Below are 16917 nucleotides of genomic sequence, written 5' to 3'. Positions count from 1 at the left end.
AGTCAAGACATTTGAGTAACAATCCGGGACTGCGGGTTGAGCTGTCAAAATCAGCACTGTCCCACGAAAAACAGGACAGTTGGAAGGTATGCAATTATATGTGAGACTCTAAATACTGGTTCCCCATTTTAACCAATATTTTGCTTTTTTTTAGGTTGCCTAAATGTTGACATACTACTCATTGATTTCAGCCAGGTCAGAGCAATTTTATCCTATACTTTCCCTAGTGCAGAGATGGCAACCTAATGTATTCATCAGGAGATTAACCATGTGGCTTGGCTTATTTTGTATGGGGCGTGACTTATTGGGAGGTACAGTAGTTTACCTTTGGCTGTGGATAAATAACTATTCTTATTTTACAAAATGCTCAGTACACATGCGCATATCTTATTTCGGAGGGCAAAATTGTAAAAAGTAGGAATGTGAAATATCTCTGTATACTGCTGGGTCAATATGTTGACACTATATAAATAATGATACATATAAGCATGGCATGTTTGTTTCCTGAAAAAATCTTCACCACTCTGATCTCAGGGGTCAATTGTGTACAGGTCTTTCATAAGTAGATTTCAATGTAAAAATGTCAGCAACAGTTACACTGTTGTAGTATTGGCAGAATTATGATTTATCTTTTAGGGTTCTAGAAAAGAAATCTCCCTGTCTGCCAGTAACCTAGGCGGGAGAAAACCCCCACAGACACATGGAGAAAATCCAAATTCCTTGCAAATAGTTCCTTGCAAATAATTAGATGAGAAAAATTAGACATACACAGAAGAATAAGATGAATACATAATAATTTCCCAAGTGCTAGTAAACCCAGCAGGGGATACCACCACTTTATGACATTACACTTTTGTTTTACATATTTGTAAAATGAGCAGTTTCATTTAATATCATAAATAAAGGAGAAAAATCTGTGGGTTACTAATGATACTTATATACACTGCTATCAAACTAAATCTATGAACAAACAGCCTTACAGCACAGACATACAAATTAGAGAAGCAGACATTGCATAGGAAGGAATTTACAAGAGCATGGGAATCCAAAGAGCAAGCTAGTTGCACTAGTTTGCCTTCATGATTGAGCTCAACGGACAAGTGGAGAAACACACAAATCTGCAGCGGATGTAAGTTAAACTCAGAATAGCTGTAGGCCAAATATAAACCAGCATGCAATAATACAAAGAAAGCACTGATGGCTTGTATATTGGAATGACATCCCGCTGACAGTTAGTGTTGTGGGTTAGATACTACTTCAGGGATGCCCAACCTGGGGCATTCCAGCTGTTATTTTACTCAGAGCTCCAGGCTGTTTCACAAATGGACAGAGGACTGCATTCAGAACCTATTGCAGGACTCAATAGATCTTATTGTATGAATTATTTCATATATTCAGGCCCAAGAGCACACATTGGAACTGTAATGGCCTGGAGGGCCATTGAGCAATTAATGGAGCTTGAACCGAAAATGTATGAATACCCCTGGGCACTGCTGATAATGACACTCACCACTGAACGTGAAAGTAGTGTGCATCAATGCCAATGAATTCAACCTTTCTGTCAAAGAGAAAGGGTACTTGAAAGCTTCTTTTTCACACATTTCTGTGTATGTCTAGATTCAAGTATGTCTTTTTTATTACCAAAACAGCATTATATGCCACATTAAATATTTACAAAAGCAGATTTTGTCATGTGGTTCATGAGCAGAATTGGCTAATTTTTCCCCTAGCTATTTAAGAAATGTTATAAATCCATCTGTGTCTGTATTTACTGCTGCAGATAGATCAGACACACAAAGCTTCCTAGAAGAGAAGCAACACTAGGTACTGGCATCCACAGTAATGAACCTGATACAACAGCTAGTTTATAAATATGTTGCTTTAGATCCAAGGCCATATGCATAGAAGAAAAATTAAAGCAATTTGTCAGGCAAATTACTTTTACATTAGTGATGTGCGGGCCGACCCGAAACTCGCTGGACCCGCAAGTCGGGCTGACTCCTGCAAAAAATCTTTGGGTTTGGGGCAAGTGCGGGTCGAGCACTTCTCCTGCTCTAGTACCTAGTACTGCCGGCTTCCAGTGCCGGAATTTATAGACTTCCGCCCTTCCCCTCTCTAAAAAAAGAGGGCAGGAGCGGGCCCGGCCCGGGTGCGGTTGTCGAAATTCTCAACCAGCACATCACTATTTTACGTGATTACTATTAATAATAATGTAATAATCACTCTTCCAATGGGTAATATTAATAGACACAACCAGCCCAATTCCCCAAAGTATACTCAAACTGCCAAACAGCTTTAGTGGAATAGGAGGCAGCAAAGCCATTGTTATGTCCCTGCTATACAGGTATGGGACCTGGTATCCAAAATGCTTGGGACCTGGAGTTTTCCGGATATGGGATCTTCCCATAATATGGATATGGATACCTTAAGTCTACAAAAAAAAAATCACAAATGTGAAATAAAACCAACAGGATTGTTCTGCCTCCAGTGAGGATTAATTATAGTTTAGTTGGGATCAAGTTCAAGGCACTGTTTTATAATTAGAAAGAAAATGAATTATTTTTAAAAAATGCGAGTGCCAAAAGCCCTTTGCAAAAACTATTCTTTATTTACCTTTCTCCACAGAGATGTGATTTAAACTACGTCTTGTAATCAAATAAGGGCCAGCACATGCAGCATTTCACTTTCTGGCAGTAAAAGCTTTAAAAACAAAGAATTTTCCCTCTTCTGCCACCTTGTGGATATTTCAGAGTAATTCTTCTCCAAATCAACAGTGTGAGAAAATCTGTTTATGGAATTATTCCCCTTATTTAAATAGTTAAGATTTATACTTGGTGAGTTTTTTATTCATACATCATACATCAATATGAATTGTGAGTGCCTTATTATTTCAAGGCATTATCCTCAAAAGTAACATATTTGTATGTAAACAAGTGAACAATAAAGTATGATGTTCTGACCAGAAAGACCTTTCTATAGCTGGATACGACACAAATAATAAAGCGCATTGACAGTATGTTGCTTTCCGTGCTATATTCCCCCAAGTAAAGCCCAGTTTACATTTAGGGCAGAACCAAAAGTCCCATAATGCTAGCTACAGAAAGCAGGAGAAAATGACAGCATGTATAATTTTGATGCAACATTTGCTTCTGTGTGTAGTATCACTCTTTTTATGACAAACACTAGCACTGTTAGATGGGTCGCTTGAATGCCTACTTTCCAGAAGTAATACCCACCTGGTAGTTCTAACATCTGCTATTTTATCATTTATCAACACTGGGCAAATTTGCACGTTAGCAGTAACCAATGGAAATCAATCAAAATGTAGCTTTTATTGCTCTACCTGCAGCTGGCTAACAAACAGTTAAACATTGATTCGTTGCTATTGGCTACTGCCCAGGTGTAAATTTGTCCGCTGTTGATAAATGAGCCCCACTTGTTAAGGCAATACAGTGGCTCAGTGGGCAGCACTTCTGCCTTGCAGAACTGGGTCCATAGTTCGAACAAGTACAGTTAATAACAATCCAGTAGCCTTAGTTATCTATGAATTTTGCAATGAAAGTTACCATGGCATGCTATTTCCCCCTCTTATTTTGGTTCAGAGTGCTCTTTCATTCTATAGCGGGCAGGTGAAAAGCTCAGCAGTACAGTGCCCATGTGAATGTCTGTCTCATGAGGGGGATGAAGCTGGTTCAGGGGGATGCGCACAATCAGGCAAAACATACAGCTCAGCTAATATATCCATTATCCTGTCCATACAGCCAGTGCTAATCTCCAGCAGGGTACAACATGCTATTGTTTCTGCAAATCTCTTTCATGTCTTGTTGGCAGACTGATTCAGAGAGATGCTGGATTGTTTTTTAATTCTTGGATAAAGGAAAATAGTAAGAGAGTCATTACAGAGGAAGCATCCCAAGCTGCAGACAAAAGGAGGTCTTACAACTACTTTCTGGACCAAAGCTAAATTGCACAGTGCCAAGGCAATCCATAGACCTGGCCTGTTGTCTGTGCTCTCCTGTGCCCTGGGGTGTCACACTCACTGGCTTTCCGCAACACTGAAGCAGCTATGATTAAAAGAGGTGGGACTATGATCCTCTATGCCACACATAAATGAAACACAACACCTGCAAACCTTGTATTCTGAGGGTGCATCTGTAAACATGTTGGTGCAAGAGATCTAAACATAACCGAAAGGGCTTTCTACTTTTCACATGCTGACGGCTGTCTTTGGGAAGGAAGATATGTAGTTATAATAAGAACCATTCAATGGAACAATAAATTCAGATAGTCAAATAGTTGATAATGTCCAGCACAGCAAAAGGAGATTTTTGTGCACTGGTGGAAATACTACTACCAGAAATTATTATTTTGCAGTTATCTGTGCCATTGGAAACTAACTGAAATGAACTGGTTATCTCTCTACAGAAACCCAACCTTTATCCACCCTTTACAATTACTACTGATGCTCATTAATCCAGTTTATTTTGCACACCAACATAGCCATACCTCCCAACATTTCAAAAATGTAAAGAGAGAAAAAAACATTAGCTGTGTCCACTTTATGGCCACACCCCCTAATTACTATGTCCACTTTACAAATTTTGGCAGGTTATCAAACTGTGAACACATTTTTGGGAATTTTAGGGCAATGTGTTTTGCTAATAAAGCTGAAATTGCCCTTTAAGTTGTGAGTCACAAATTTGCTAAGAGACCTGGTTATCCTAAATTGTTACAATTGTTTCTTTTATTATCTTAAATTGTTACAAATATATTAAAGTGCAGCTGCACAGTGTTTTGGGCTCTCTGTCAAAAAGGTTAATTAAGTTTCAGAAACATTGTATCTTTTTCTGGCATCAGTGCAAGAGATCAAAGAGAAATGTGTGACATTTAGCGAGAAACCCAGAACTGCAGGTTGAACTGTCAAAACCAGGATTGTCGTGCAGGAAACTAGACAGTTGGGAGATGCATAGATATAGTCATGCAAAACTGATTTTCAAACCATGAGTGGGCTCGGAATAATGTTCCCAACAACTTTTGTACCATAGCGATCGGTCGATTGGACTGGTTAGATTGCTCGTCGTACAAGGAATAAAATTTGAATGTCTACGGCCATCTTAAGTCACATACAGCACACACTCCTAATCTGTTGCTTTTTGCATTATTGCTAAGATCCATCCCTTCACTCAAACAAATGCTCAAACACTCATTTATGTTTTATCCTATCCTAGACTACAGCAACATCTGGAGGTCCCCTAGATATCCAGCACAGAGAGTCACAATTATCACTTGACAATTTCCATTAATGAATCAGCAACAGCTATGGTAAGGAACATTCTGAACCCTTATAAGCAAGTTTACAGTATCAAGATAAAACAGCACCGTATGTTGCATATACAGTATATAAGCATTGCTATTTTAATACCTTGCTATAAGGCCCTTTGTTTTGAAAAATAAAGCAGCAGTATTTATGTTGAAATAAGCTCATTGTCCCAATTCATAGACATGAATTGACAAAATCATATTGTTATCCTAAATCTGTGCTACAATAATCTTTTAAAGAGGTGTATAATATATAATATTTTGTGTATAAATAAATTAAGGCCACTTTCTAATATACAATAAACATTTACACAGTTTGAAAGTTATTTGTAAATGTATTGGCTTTGGAAGCATTGTCTATCTGTATTTGTTTTCAGACTGCTGAAAGAATGCAGAAGTAGTCCCTGAGAAACAAATTCTGTTAAATTGTTCTAAGAGACAGAACCAGAGAACAGAAAGGGATAAAAAAAAATACTGCTTTCAATTACATTTACAAAAATAACTTGAAAACCCATTTAAAATTAAATTATACTGGATAGTTGCTTAGAAATGGTTTTCTTTCATTATGCATCTTGGGTGGAGATCCCCATTAACCTGATACCTGTGCTTAGCAATCCTTGTGATCATATTTGCATTTTTAAGAATTACCAGTGTTATGTTTCAGAAACACAGAGAGGGAGCCAATTCCTTAGGGAAATCTGTAATAAATTTGACACTGGAATATAACAATTAGTTGTGCTTTTGCCAGGATTATTGCAACACCTAGAGGCTTGTATTAACAACATATTAACCTACAGTATGCCATATTCCCATCTGTTACTCAACTACAATTTCCAATCTGTTAATCACCAGCAAGAATATATAATTCCCTAGTTTTTACTCTTTGGAATGTTATGCCGATGCACAGAGGCTTACATATGGAAAAAATAGCTAGGTATGACCAACCTCCAGGCCTCTATGATGTTATTGTTGTCATCCTTTATTTATATAGTGCAACTTCTGCAGCTCTTTACAAAAATGTATATCATTTTGTGATGCAATAAATAATTATTTGCGGCAGAGACTGCATCTTATTTGCTCCATCCATACCTTTGTTTGCTATATATCATTCACATCAGTCTGAGAGATAACAATTCCTACAGTCCCTATCACATTTACTGTAAGTGCACTATGGTCAATTTATAGCAGTGTTATTTGGAGTATGTGAGAAAACTAGAGTACAGGTATGGGACCTGTAACCAGAATGCTCGGGACTTGGGGTTTTCCGAATAATGGATCGTTCTGTAATTTGGATCTTCATACCTTAAGTCTACTAGAAAATCATCTAAACATTAAATAAACCCAATAGGCTGTTTTTTCTTCCAATAAGGATTAATTATATATTAGTTTGAACCAAGTACAAGATACTGTTTTATTATTACAGAGAAAAAGGAAAATTTTTAAAAAATTTGGATTATTTGATTATAACGCAGTCTATTGGAAACAACCATTCCAGAATTTGGGGCTTTCTGGATAATGGTTTTCTGGATAACAGATCTTATGCCTGTATATGAAAGAAACCCAAGCAAACAAGGAGTCGGGAGGAATATATAAACTCCTTGCAGTTATTGCCCTGGCATTAGGTAGTGCAGGGCTGCACTGGGTTGACCTCATACACGAAATGCTTGAATAGATTAGGTGCAGTGACACAAGGTCAAACTTTTCGTACTTTAGGATGCACAGTTTGTGATATTCAATCAGAAACAGAATCATATAAAACATGGCCAGATATAGATCCAGTTTATACAGTGTCGGACTGGTCCAGCAGGTCCTCATGCTGCTAAATATTTGGCCTATTTCATTCCTTATTTCTATGAGAACAAAGAAACTAAATATATGGAATAATAGTTTATAGTATGTAAAGAAAAGAGAATAGGAGAATAGGGGTTGAGTGAGGAGAGGAAGAACAATAATATATGGTTTTTGGATGGGCCCCTAGTTTCCCAGTCTGACGCTGAGTTTATATGCAAACAGAAATAAGACCAATGTGACAAAAGCTTTCTGAGGGAATGCCTACAGTCAACAACATGTACAGCACAATGCAGGTGAGACTGGGAACAGCTTACAGTTTGTATTAATAGAGTATATTTTCTAGGAAAAAAGAAGTGCATATGATTTAATATTTAGAGTCATAGCATGAGAGAATGGAACTGACTAGCTTTTATCTTCTGTAAGCTAGAATATTAGCAATGTACATTACATCCTTCTATTGTACATTTGCCAGATTTAGGTATTTTAATCTATATTTTATTGGCTGGGTGTGCCCCATGTTGGACAGATTGTCCTTGGAAAATCCAGTCAAGGGACAGGTCAAACTCGGAGTGTAAGTAAGGATTTGATTTTAGTACATAAATAAATAAGGTGCATGCATGCCAGCTAAAACCAATTCTCTTGGAATGGAATATTTACTATAACATGTAGTGGATCTGGGTGATACTTTGTAAGGATAACAGTTTCCATGGTAATTTCAGAATCTTGCTATTGGCATCAGAAAATGTCACTTGTACCTAATTTGTTCCACTTCTCTGCTAAGAAGTAGGGAATAGCGTAAATGAATTTGGTCAAAAAATAATTCAGTTATTTTGCCTTATTTGCCACCCATTCAGCAGCCAATATCTACTAGCATGCATATAATATTTGCTAAACAAAGTGCAATTCCTCTTCGCATTTATGCCTCCTGTAGATGCTTCCAATTTCACTTACCTTGACATATTCCATAGAGGGATCCAGATAATGTTCTCTGAAGGGGAAAAACAAATAAGAGTAATTTATTTTGTCTGCCTCACACAAACAGCTCAGAGCAGCCGATAAACAAAAGTGAATATGAACAGCCATGGAAAGTGTAACAGTGAAAGTTACTGGCTTTAACAGTAGGCTATTTTCTTCTAATAACCTTCAGCACTGATAATAACTTTACTTATTATAATCTGCTTCATAAAGACTGCCTTGTGCTGGTAACCATGGTACTTTCCATATATATCATTTCGTTAAATGTAAACTTTACCCAATCCTGGCCTTATGCACACAAATGACTTTCCTGGAATTGTATATAATTCAGGTCAGACTGAGTCAGCAATTTCAAGTAGTCAGATCTCAATTGCAACTATTATACTTTTTTTTAAGTTTTAAGTTCAATGGAAGCAGTGAACTGTGTGAGCATACCTCATAACTCAAGTGCCTGTGTGCCATAATTATGAGAACAAGACCACACAAACCATCAAGCAACAGACTGTGGTGCCGGGCTTCAGCTCCAAAGGGGCTGAAGCTGGTGCTGCTGAGAGAATGCCAGCAGATACATCAAATTGTAACAAGAGGTAAACGATTCCACTAAAATGTTTTAAAATGTAAGATGAAGTTTTTTTTTTTAATTAATTTTTACCATTTCTAACTCATGTACAAATGAGATTTATTGATCATTGTATTTGAATATTTTGCCTATATTTCTCCTTTTACACAAAGTAATCTGAAGAAACTGTTAACTCAAGTGGAAATAAAAATGTATCTAATGGAATATAAAACCTGGTAACCAATATTTCTGAAACCATGGCAAGCACTCACTTATAATCAACTGAACAATAAAAACTGCAGACTGATTATAACTGATCATGTTCCTAATACATTTTACCTCGGATTCCTGGATGACCTTAAAATGTAAATCTTAGGGCTTCAATGCAAGTCTTAAATCTTTCTAATTAATCTAGAACATTGGCACCCTCACTATATTGTCTATATCACACAAGTAGACATCATCTGAGAAATCCATGTTCCATAGCTATGCCTTCTAAATCATTCCTAGTAACACATTAATTAGGGTCCCCTCTCATGCTTTGCTTCAGTGCGTCTGTTACACAAAGTGGGAGGATTAAGAGGGGAAATCAGGTTACAAAAGGACAATGAGGTTAACACAGCACAATTAAGGCCTCCTTTTCTTCACAATTACGACTCCCAGACAAGCCTTAACTGATTGTATTACTGATTTCTAGCAAGAAAGGCTACCTCGTGGGCAGTGGTAGCAACATTTTATGGGTTCTTATTAACCCTGTAAACACTATATAAAAAGAGTGGTTACACGAAATATGCAACAAAAACAGTCACAGGGCAATAACCATAAATGTTACAATCTAGTCACTAGCATTGCTACATTTGCAAGTCTACGGGACAGCAATGAAAAGACGTGCTTTGGAAAAGGAGGAGAACTAATGTGCAAAGCCCATTTCTAAGGTGTCACAAAGAAGAAGGAGCATGTGCTGGAGAGCCAGTGGGGTTTTGAATTCCATGCAATATCAGTATGTGTATGTGTGTCTTCACCAAAGCCTGCTAGGAGGATGTGCAAGGGCCCTAAAAAGTTTTTGCTGGGGCCCCAATAACTAACTAGTTAATGTATCTAGTCACACTGGAAAACAAGTACAGCAGCAAGCAATTTATATATTTTGCAGTTTGTATGATGGTCTGTAGAGGTCTCCCTATGCTGCTCAGGTTTACTTGCATATAATGCAAATAATAATGTAAATTATAATGTAAATTCATGCAACCAAATAAGTGCTTCTCTTATAGGGATTGTGTAATTTTGTTAAGGTAACAACAAGTTCTTTATTGCCTGAAATGTTTGCTGACTTAGTTTGTTAACCAAAACAATAAATATTAGATAACTATTAAGGTTATGATCAAGGACATTTATGCGTTTATTTCTGGGAAAATGGATTTTACATAGAAAATATGTTTTTGTTCTGGAGATACCTTTTCAAAACATGCAGCAAAACTGCTGCAATCATAATACAAGTGTTATAACTGGGCATAGCCAGCATGGATATAGTGTGACCTAAATTTCCCTGATTTTTTAATATTCAAATGCTGGAAGGTATGGTTCACTAATTAGTTTCTATCTAAAATAATATTTTATTCTACACTATAACCATACGCTTGTAGAATATAATTCAGTGAGCACAATGACAAAAGGTCAGAATTGGGAACCTGATCTTAGGAAGCAGAACTGCTGAATTACACGGAGGGTGATCTATCTTGGTAATATGATTGTGCTTTGGTACAGCATCTAGCCAGACATACAAGACTGTCATAAGATACAGCTGAAAACACACGGTCCCCACAGTAAATCACACAGGTATTTGTTAAACATACATAGTTACATAGTTAAATTGGGTTGAAAAAAGACAAAGTCCATCAAGTTCAACCCCTCCAAATGAAAACCCAGCATCCATACACATACCCCTCCCTACTTTTAATTAAATGTTGTATTAGGCAAATCTATTCATCATCAGTAACTCAAGATGCAAGGCCAGTAAACCTTACCCCACACTGAGTGTCTGTAGTGAGCCTTGAAACGCTGTGGTTGCACATACATTTTAGTATGATATTAATGTACAAGAGGGCTATAGATCAGAACACTGTGTTGGGAATGTTATAGTAAATTTCTCATGCTTAGGGCAAGCCTCATTCTTACTGAAAAGTGTATTAAATGAGAAAAAAACAGCAGAGCAATTGCATGAATGTTGTAAATTGTAAGGAATGATTTAAAATTGTCAGTCTAGAATAAAGGCTAGAATTGAATGATGCATTAGCTGCATTTAGTTTTCCTATGGGACCTCTAGAGAAGTGGTCCAGGACAGTTTTCACATGTAAGACGCCAGATGCAGCGTTGTGCTTTTCAGAGTACAAAAGCCTCAGGTTTATTGCCAGCCTATTACAATGCACTTCCACCAGAAGACTAAGAATTTTCCAAGTTTCTTCTATAAAAAAAAAAAAAGGAAGTAAGTTCTAACACAATAGAGACAAAAATACAATGGCAATTTCTTTGAGATGGCACTGCAGTCTCCTTCTACAGCTATTTTTATTTCTATTTATCTTTCTTTTTATATTCAAAGGGTACCGATATTTTAGGTGATCATTATGAAAACCTCATTTATCACCGACATTTGTCTATACCTCAGCTATCAGACCTTATACCTTAATAGATAAGCCAAGTGGTTTTATCTCATGGATGCTGAGTAGAGACTGGTATACAATATGTATTTGACCTCACAGAGTTGCCAAACGCAGGATGACAAGTGCACCACAAACTACTGCCATGCCAAGTGTGTTTGATTTTCTGTCGTTATGAGATTGGCAAGCCAAATGTAACATATCTGGTATGCACCCCCAAACAACTAGTGAGTCAAAAAAAGTATATTGGCAGAGAGGCTGAGATGTATACACATATAACCAGCTTTAACTCTTTGTCTCCAGTATATTTAACAGTTTGAGAACTATCAATTTAGTTTAGTGAAAAACTTTATTGGAGTTCCACTGTAACATCATTAGGCTGCTGAGGGTATAACAGTCCATTAAAATGACCCAATACATTTTATTAAATAATTTATATATAAGATAAAATGCCAAATGAAGGTCACTTTCTACAGCAAAGCATCTGTTTTTTGTAGATCCAAATGCTTAGCTTTGTGCATGCCATGCCTCTGGGCTGTACAAAATAATCGGAATTTGTTTCTACTTGCTTGTGCGGCTTCCCAGCATTCACTGCTACACACCCACATCTCTGCATTCTCTCATTCTGTATGCAAGTGGCACACAAACAACTGTGGCAGTTGCTGCACTGACATTTTCTTTTCTCTCATCAGTATTTCAGATACCTATGGATTCTACAAGGACACATTCATGCAAACTGATGTGATATGAATGCTTAAATATAGGGCTAGCTCTCTGCAGTGTGGAACTTCATTCTAATCTGATTAAATGAGCTCTGCCCCTCTCTCACTATTAATTCTGTAAGAGAAAATTAAAATGGAGAAATGTATTCTTATAATATGGTGTCCTGCCAAAAGCCATAATTTGTGAAAATATGAATCGCACTGAGTGTGCCATTTGTCTAGTTTAGAAATGTGTTGAACAGTAATTACAAAGATATCCCTATAATTTCATGCACAGCAAGCTCAGCTAAGCATATGGCAGCTACAAGCTTGTGGGGTCAGTAGCTGCACTTCTATGAGCGGTGAGTACCATTTTGAAGCAATAATTTTTCATGTGTCTTGGTGGTATTTTCAGTGAGTAGAGTAAAGAGCAGCACTGGTTTGATAAACTTATACTTAAAGATCTGGAATTTGAACAGAGGTTTATTTCTATCACCAGTTCACAGTGCGATGTAACCATCATTTTCCTTGTGTACATATCCCGTTATGCTTTCATAACCTTCTTTTCCAGGAAGGCAAATACTTTTATTATTTTCACACTCAGTAGTACATTCATGTGAATTTCAACAGCTTTGTGGATAATGTTTATGAAGTAGGACATTCCTTAAAAATTCAGAGTTCAATCTGCTTATTGAATGTGACTCAGGTTCCACTCATACTGCACATGAAACATTGCATACCTATGAGGAGAATACCGATGAGTGGAATGGGAAAATATATATTCAAAGGATTTTGTGCCATTACAGTGAAGAAACAAATCCATTACAGTGGCGATAGTTACCTACCTGACAATATTAACTTGCAGACAACCAACCAACTATTGTGACCTAAAGTAAAGGAGTATTCATATCAGCATATTGTTTATGACCAGCGGCATAACAAAACATTTCTGGGACCCGCACCAAATATTTCTATTGCAACCTAAAATCCAAGATTTTGCCCAAATTTTATTGAAAATGCACATAAGTCAGGATTCCACTGGATGTTTTAGGATAATGCCACACAGTTTATTCTCAGTCTGCAGATATATACCTATCACTCCCAGAAAATCACGTGCCAACTACCACCAGTTTAGGAAGTATCAGCTACAGGTGGCCATAAACAGACAGATAAAAGTTTCAAAGTCGAACTTGTATGGGGCTGCTCCTCGAAAATGTGTTTAAGTCCAATACTTAGTATTGGTTATCATAAAATCAATGTGCCATAGACCTTACAATGAGACATACTTAAACGTAACTGGTACTTAATGTCAACTTGAATTAAAGGAGACAGACAGTGTATATGAAATTTTGTAGCCAATAATGTTAAAAACCCTACTTTAAGCATAATTATTTGTGATTTAAAAAAAGAGTATAATGCACTGGTACATTCTTGTTTTTCACTTTTACTGTAAATGTGAACAAGGTTGTGTACAATTAGATACAGGTTTACCTAGGCTTACCTCAAGCAAACAAAACAAAGTAAGTCTACATGATTTGAAAAATGATAAATATTAGTCTTTGGAAACACACCGAAACATTGATATGATCTCAAATAAACATTTATAAAACCGGTTTAACATTAAAGTTAACTTTTAGTATGTTTTAGAATGTCCTCTTCCTAAGAACTTTGCAATGGGTATTCATAATTTATAGTTTTTTTAATTATTTGTTTTCTTCTTCTTTCCAGCTTTCAAATGAAGGTCACCGACTCCAACTCCCTCCCAAAAACAAAAAAGATCACCCGACAATGTTATTGTTATTTTTATGTTTCTTACATAACTTTCTATACAGTCCCTTACCTATGCATCTTCCAGTCTCTTATTCAAGCCACTTCTTGGTTGCTAGGGTAAAATAAGAGTATAGTAACCAGATAGCTGCTGAAATACTAAACTGAAGACAAAATGTTAAATAAATGAAGAAACACGAATTAAAAAATAGGACCAATTCTAAATTGTCTCAGAATATCACTGTCTATGAGTCTCATACATCTCATTCCAAGAGTTTATTTAAAGGTGAAAACTCCCTTTAATTAGGCAGAACACATGCCCAGTTTGTCCTTGAGTCACAACTACAATAAAAAAAAACAATACATTAATAAAGACACTGAAGCAATGGGTATCATGAATCCTATTACATGCTACTGGAAGGGATGCTAAGACATCTAAACATATTAACGTACCCACTTTATTTTGCTAATCAAGACGGCCAAGGAATGAGTTAATGGGAAGTTTTATCCTTTAATGAAAAGTCAACAGGGGGCCTGTCAATGAATGGCACTAAAGACTCACTGGGTGGATTTTCACTCTAGAAAACAACTTTTTGCCAGGGGCCAATTAAACAAGGATAATGTAGACATCACAAACAGTGAATACATCCGTTTACTAAAAGCTAACTTGGTATACAGCTAAAATTCCTGACCACCTAGAATGTTGTTGAATTAGATGATCTGAAAAAGAAATACTAAATTCAGGCAACTCCAGCTGAAATAATTTACTACCCTCAGTATCCTCAGCCAAACCACTGGAGGGTTGAGCTCCATGGCATTCTGCATAATTATGATTGCTCTTCACTTTCTACTACTTATGCATGGAAACATGACACTCTAGTCTATCAGTATGACTGTAAAGAACTACTCAAATTATTTTAAAAAGGAGTGTGTTGTGTAAAAATGATGATGTATCCTACTAAATATATTATGCCTAATTAGGATATGTCATTTAATTTAATTTAAATTTAAAGGTTTGTTTAATTATAAAGGCATAGAAACAGAATGGTCTCCCTTTAAATTGCAGTCGAATATGTAGAAGGTCCTACGCACACCTGTTGTTTCAAACACTGCACTGGTGGTGCTGGCTGTCCACTGACCTGGCTTGGTCCCTGAGCATCTGTGAATACATGGAGACGTACACACTCATATTATAGCAGTTGGGGAGCTCATCCCATTTATTGCTTCACCAATAATACTTATTTTTGTATCATTGGTAAAGCAATAAATGGGGTAAGCTCCCCAACTGCATAATTTGAGTGTGTGTGGCTCTGTGTATTCACAGATCGCCTTATATTGTCACATGAGATTCAATACAAAATCTCTCCCTGTTTTTAACCCTTGTCTGGTCCCTTAAAGGAGAAGGAAAGCTCAAAGACAGTTTAATGCCAACAGATTAGCCACAATAGTGCGAGCTAGAATGCTATATTTATTCTGCAGAATGCTTTACCATACCTGAGTAAACAGCTCTAGACACTGTCTCTGTTTGTTTAGGATAGAAGCTGCCATATAAGATTGGTGTGACATCACTTCCTGCCTGAGTCTCTACCAGCTCACTTACAGCTCTGAGCTCAGATTACAGCAGGGATGGGAGGAGGGAGGGGGAGAGGTGTAAACTGAGCCCTGCCCTGGAGGTTTATGCTGAAAACAGGAAGTCTGATATAGAAGCCCATGTGTACACAACAGAAGGAAAGAAATGCTATGTTTCTTTTGATAGAGGACTCAGAGCAGCATTACTTTGAGGGTTTACTTATGTATTTATATAGACCTTTCTGATAAAGCTTACTTAATTTTAGCCTTTCCTTCTCCTTTAACTGCAACTTCACCATACAACCCTGCCTTATTTACTAGAGATAGTGTATACCTTCATCATCCAAGGTGAATGTTAGTGGTCCCTTTAGTTTAAGGGCCCAGAGCATGCAGTACACAGAGCTATCTGCTGTTAAAGCCGAGCCAAGTTGTTCCCATTCTCACATACTTTCAGTTATACTTCGCTGATGTCAGACTACCAAACACAATGTAACTAGATGATTATTTCATGAACGCTCATTGTTTGTGTTCAGCTGCCACGGTGCTGATGTAATGCACATTTACAAACAAATTAAAAAGTAGATATGACATTTCCAACCCCCCCTCCAATATGCATGCTTAATTAGAACTAACGATGCGCCAAACCTCATCCCCTGGAATGGATAGTACTGGAGAACAACAAAAGACTGGAATTTATAAAGCAAAATATTGCACATGTAAAGGCCAAAAGAACAACGAGGTGGTTTATACCACAATAATGATACCAATTCCCAATTTTTATGAAATGGGGAACATATGCAATACAAAACATTGAGAGGCAGACATTCATGTATGCAACAACTACAACGTAAGAAACATCCAGAGAGAAGGACTGCATGGATTGCATTTCATACAAAAGACACTTTCCAATCAGCGCAGCTCAGCAATTTGCATTTATAAAAAGTAATCATGGGATTTAGTAACCTTACTATTAAAGGGGTTGTTTACCTTCAAACACTTGTTTCAGTTTAGTTGGTTTCAGATTGTTCAGCAGAAATGGACTTTTTCCAATTAATTTCTATTTTCTATTTGTTATTATATTTAAGCTTAAAGGGGTTGTTCACCTTTAAATTAACTTTTAGTATGATGGAAAGAAAAATATTCTGAGACAATATGCAATTGCTTTTAATTTTTTCTTGTTGGTGGTTTTTGAGTTATTTACCTTTTTATTCAGCAGCTCTCCAGTTTGCAATTACAGCAGGGTGCAAATTACCATGACAAACAGGCACTGATTTGAATAAGAGACTGAAATATGAATAGGAGAGGGCCTACGTAGAAATAGGAGCCATAAAAAGTAGCAATAACTATACATTTGTAGCCTTACAGAGCATTTGTTTTCTAGATGAGGTCAGTGACCACCATTTGAAAGCTGGAAAGCATCAGGAAAAAAAGGCAAATCATTTAAAAATTATAAAAAATAAATAATGAAAACCAATTGAAAAGTTGCTTGTAATTGGCCTTTCTATAACATTTTAAAAGTTAACTTAAAGGTGAACCACCCCTTTAAAGTTTAATTTTACACCTTCTGAAGCAGCTCTGGGGGGGG

The 16917-nt window shown here is 36.8% G+C and overlaps 1 protein-coding gene across 3 annotated transcripts in view; it reads right to left on the bottom strand.

The window, feature by feature from the left end:
* bcar3.S (BCAR3, NSP family adaptor protein S homeolog) overlaps positions 1-16917 on the bottom strand; it is a 77013-nt gene that overhangs the window by 40329 nt on the left and 19767 nt on the right. For 2 of the 3 annotated variants that reach the window (XM_018260998.2, XM_041561521.1), the window contains exon 3: positions 8062-8098. The exons of the other annotated variant lie outside the window; for it this stretch is intronic. In XM_018260998.2, the coding sequence (XP_018116487.1) occupies positions 8062-8098 (37 nt within the window). The remainder of the gene's footprint in view (positions 1-8061; positions 8099-16917) is intronic. 3 annotated transcript variants of the gene reach the window in all.

The sequence above is a fragment of the Xenopus laevis genome, chromosome 4S (assembly GCF_017654675.1).
Source record: "Xenopus laevis strain J_2021 chromosome 4S, Xenopus_laevis_v10.1, whole genome shotgun sequence".
NCBI classification, from domain to species: domain Eukaryota; kingdom Metazoa; phylum Chordata; class Amphibia; order Anura; family Pipidae; genus Xenopus; species Xenopus laevis.
Note: the sequence above shows the minus strand (reverse complement) of the source record. Positions and strands in the feature narration are given on the sequence as shown.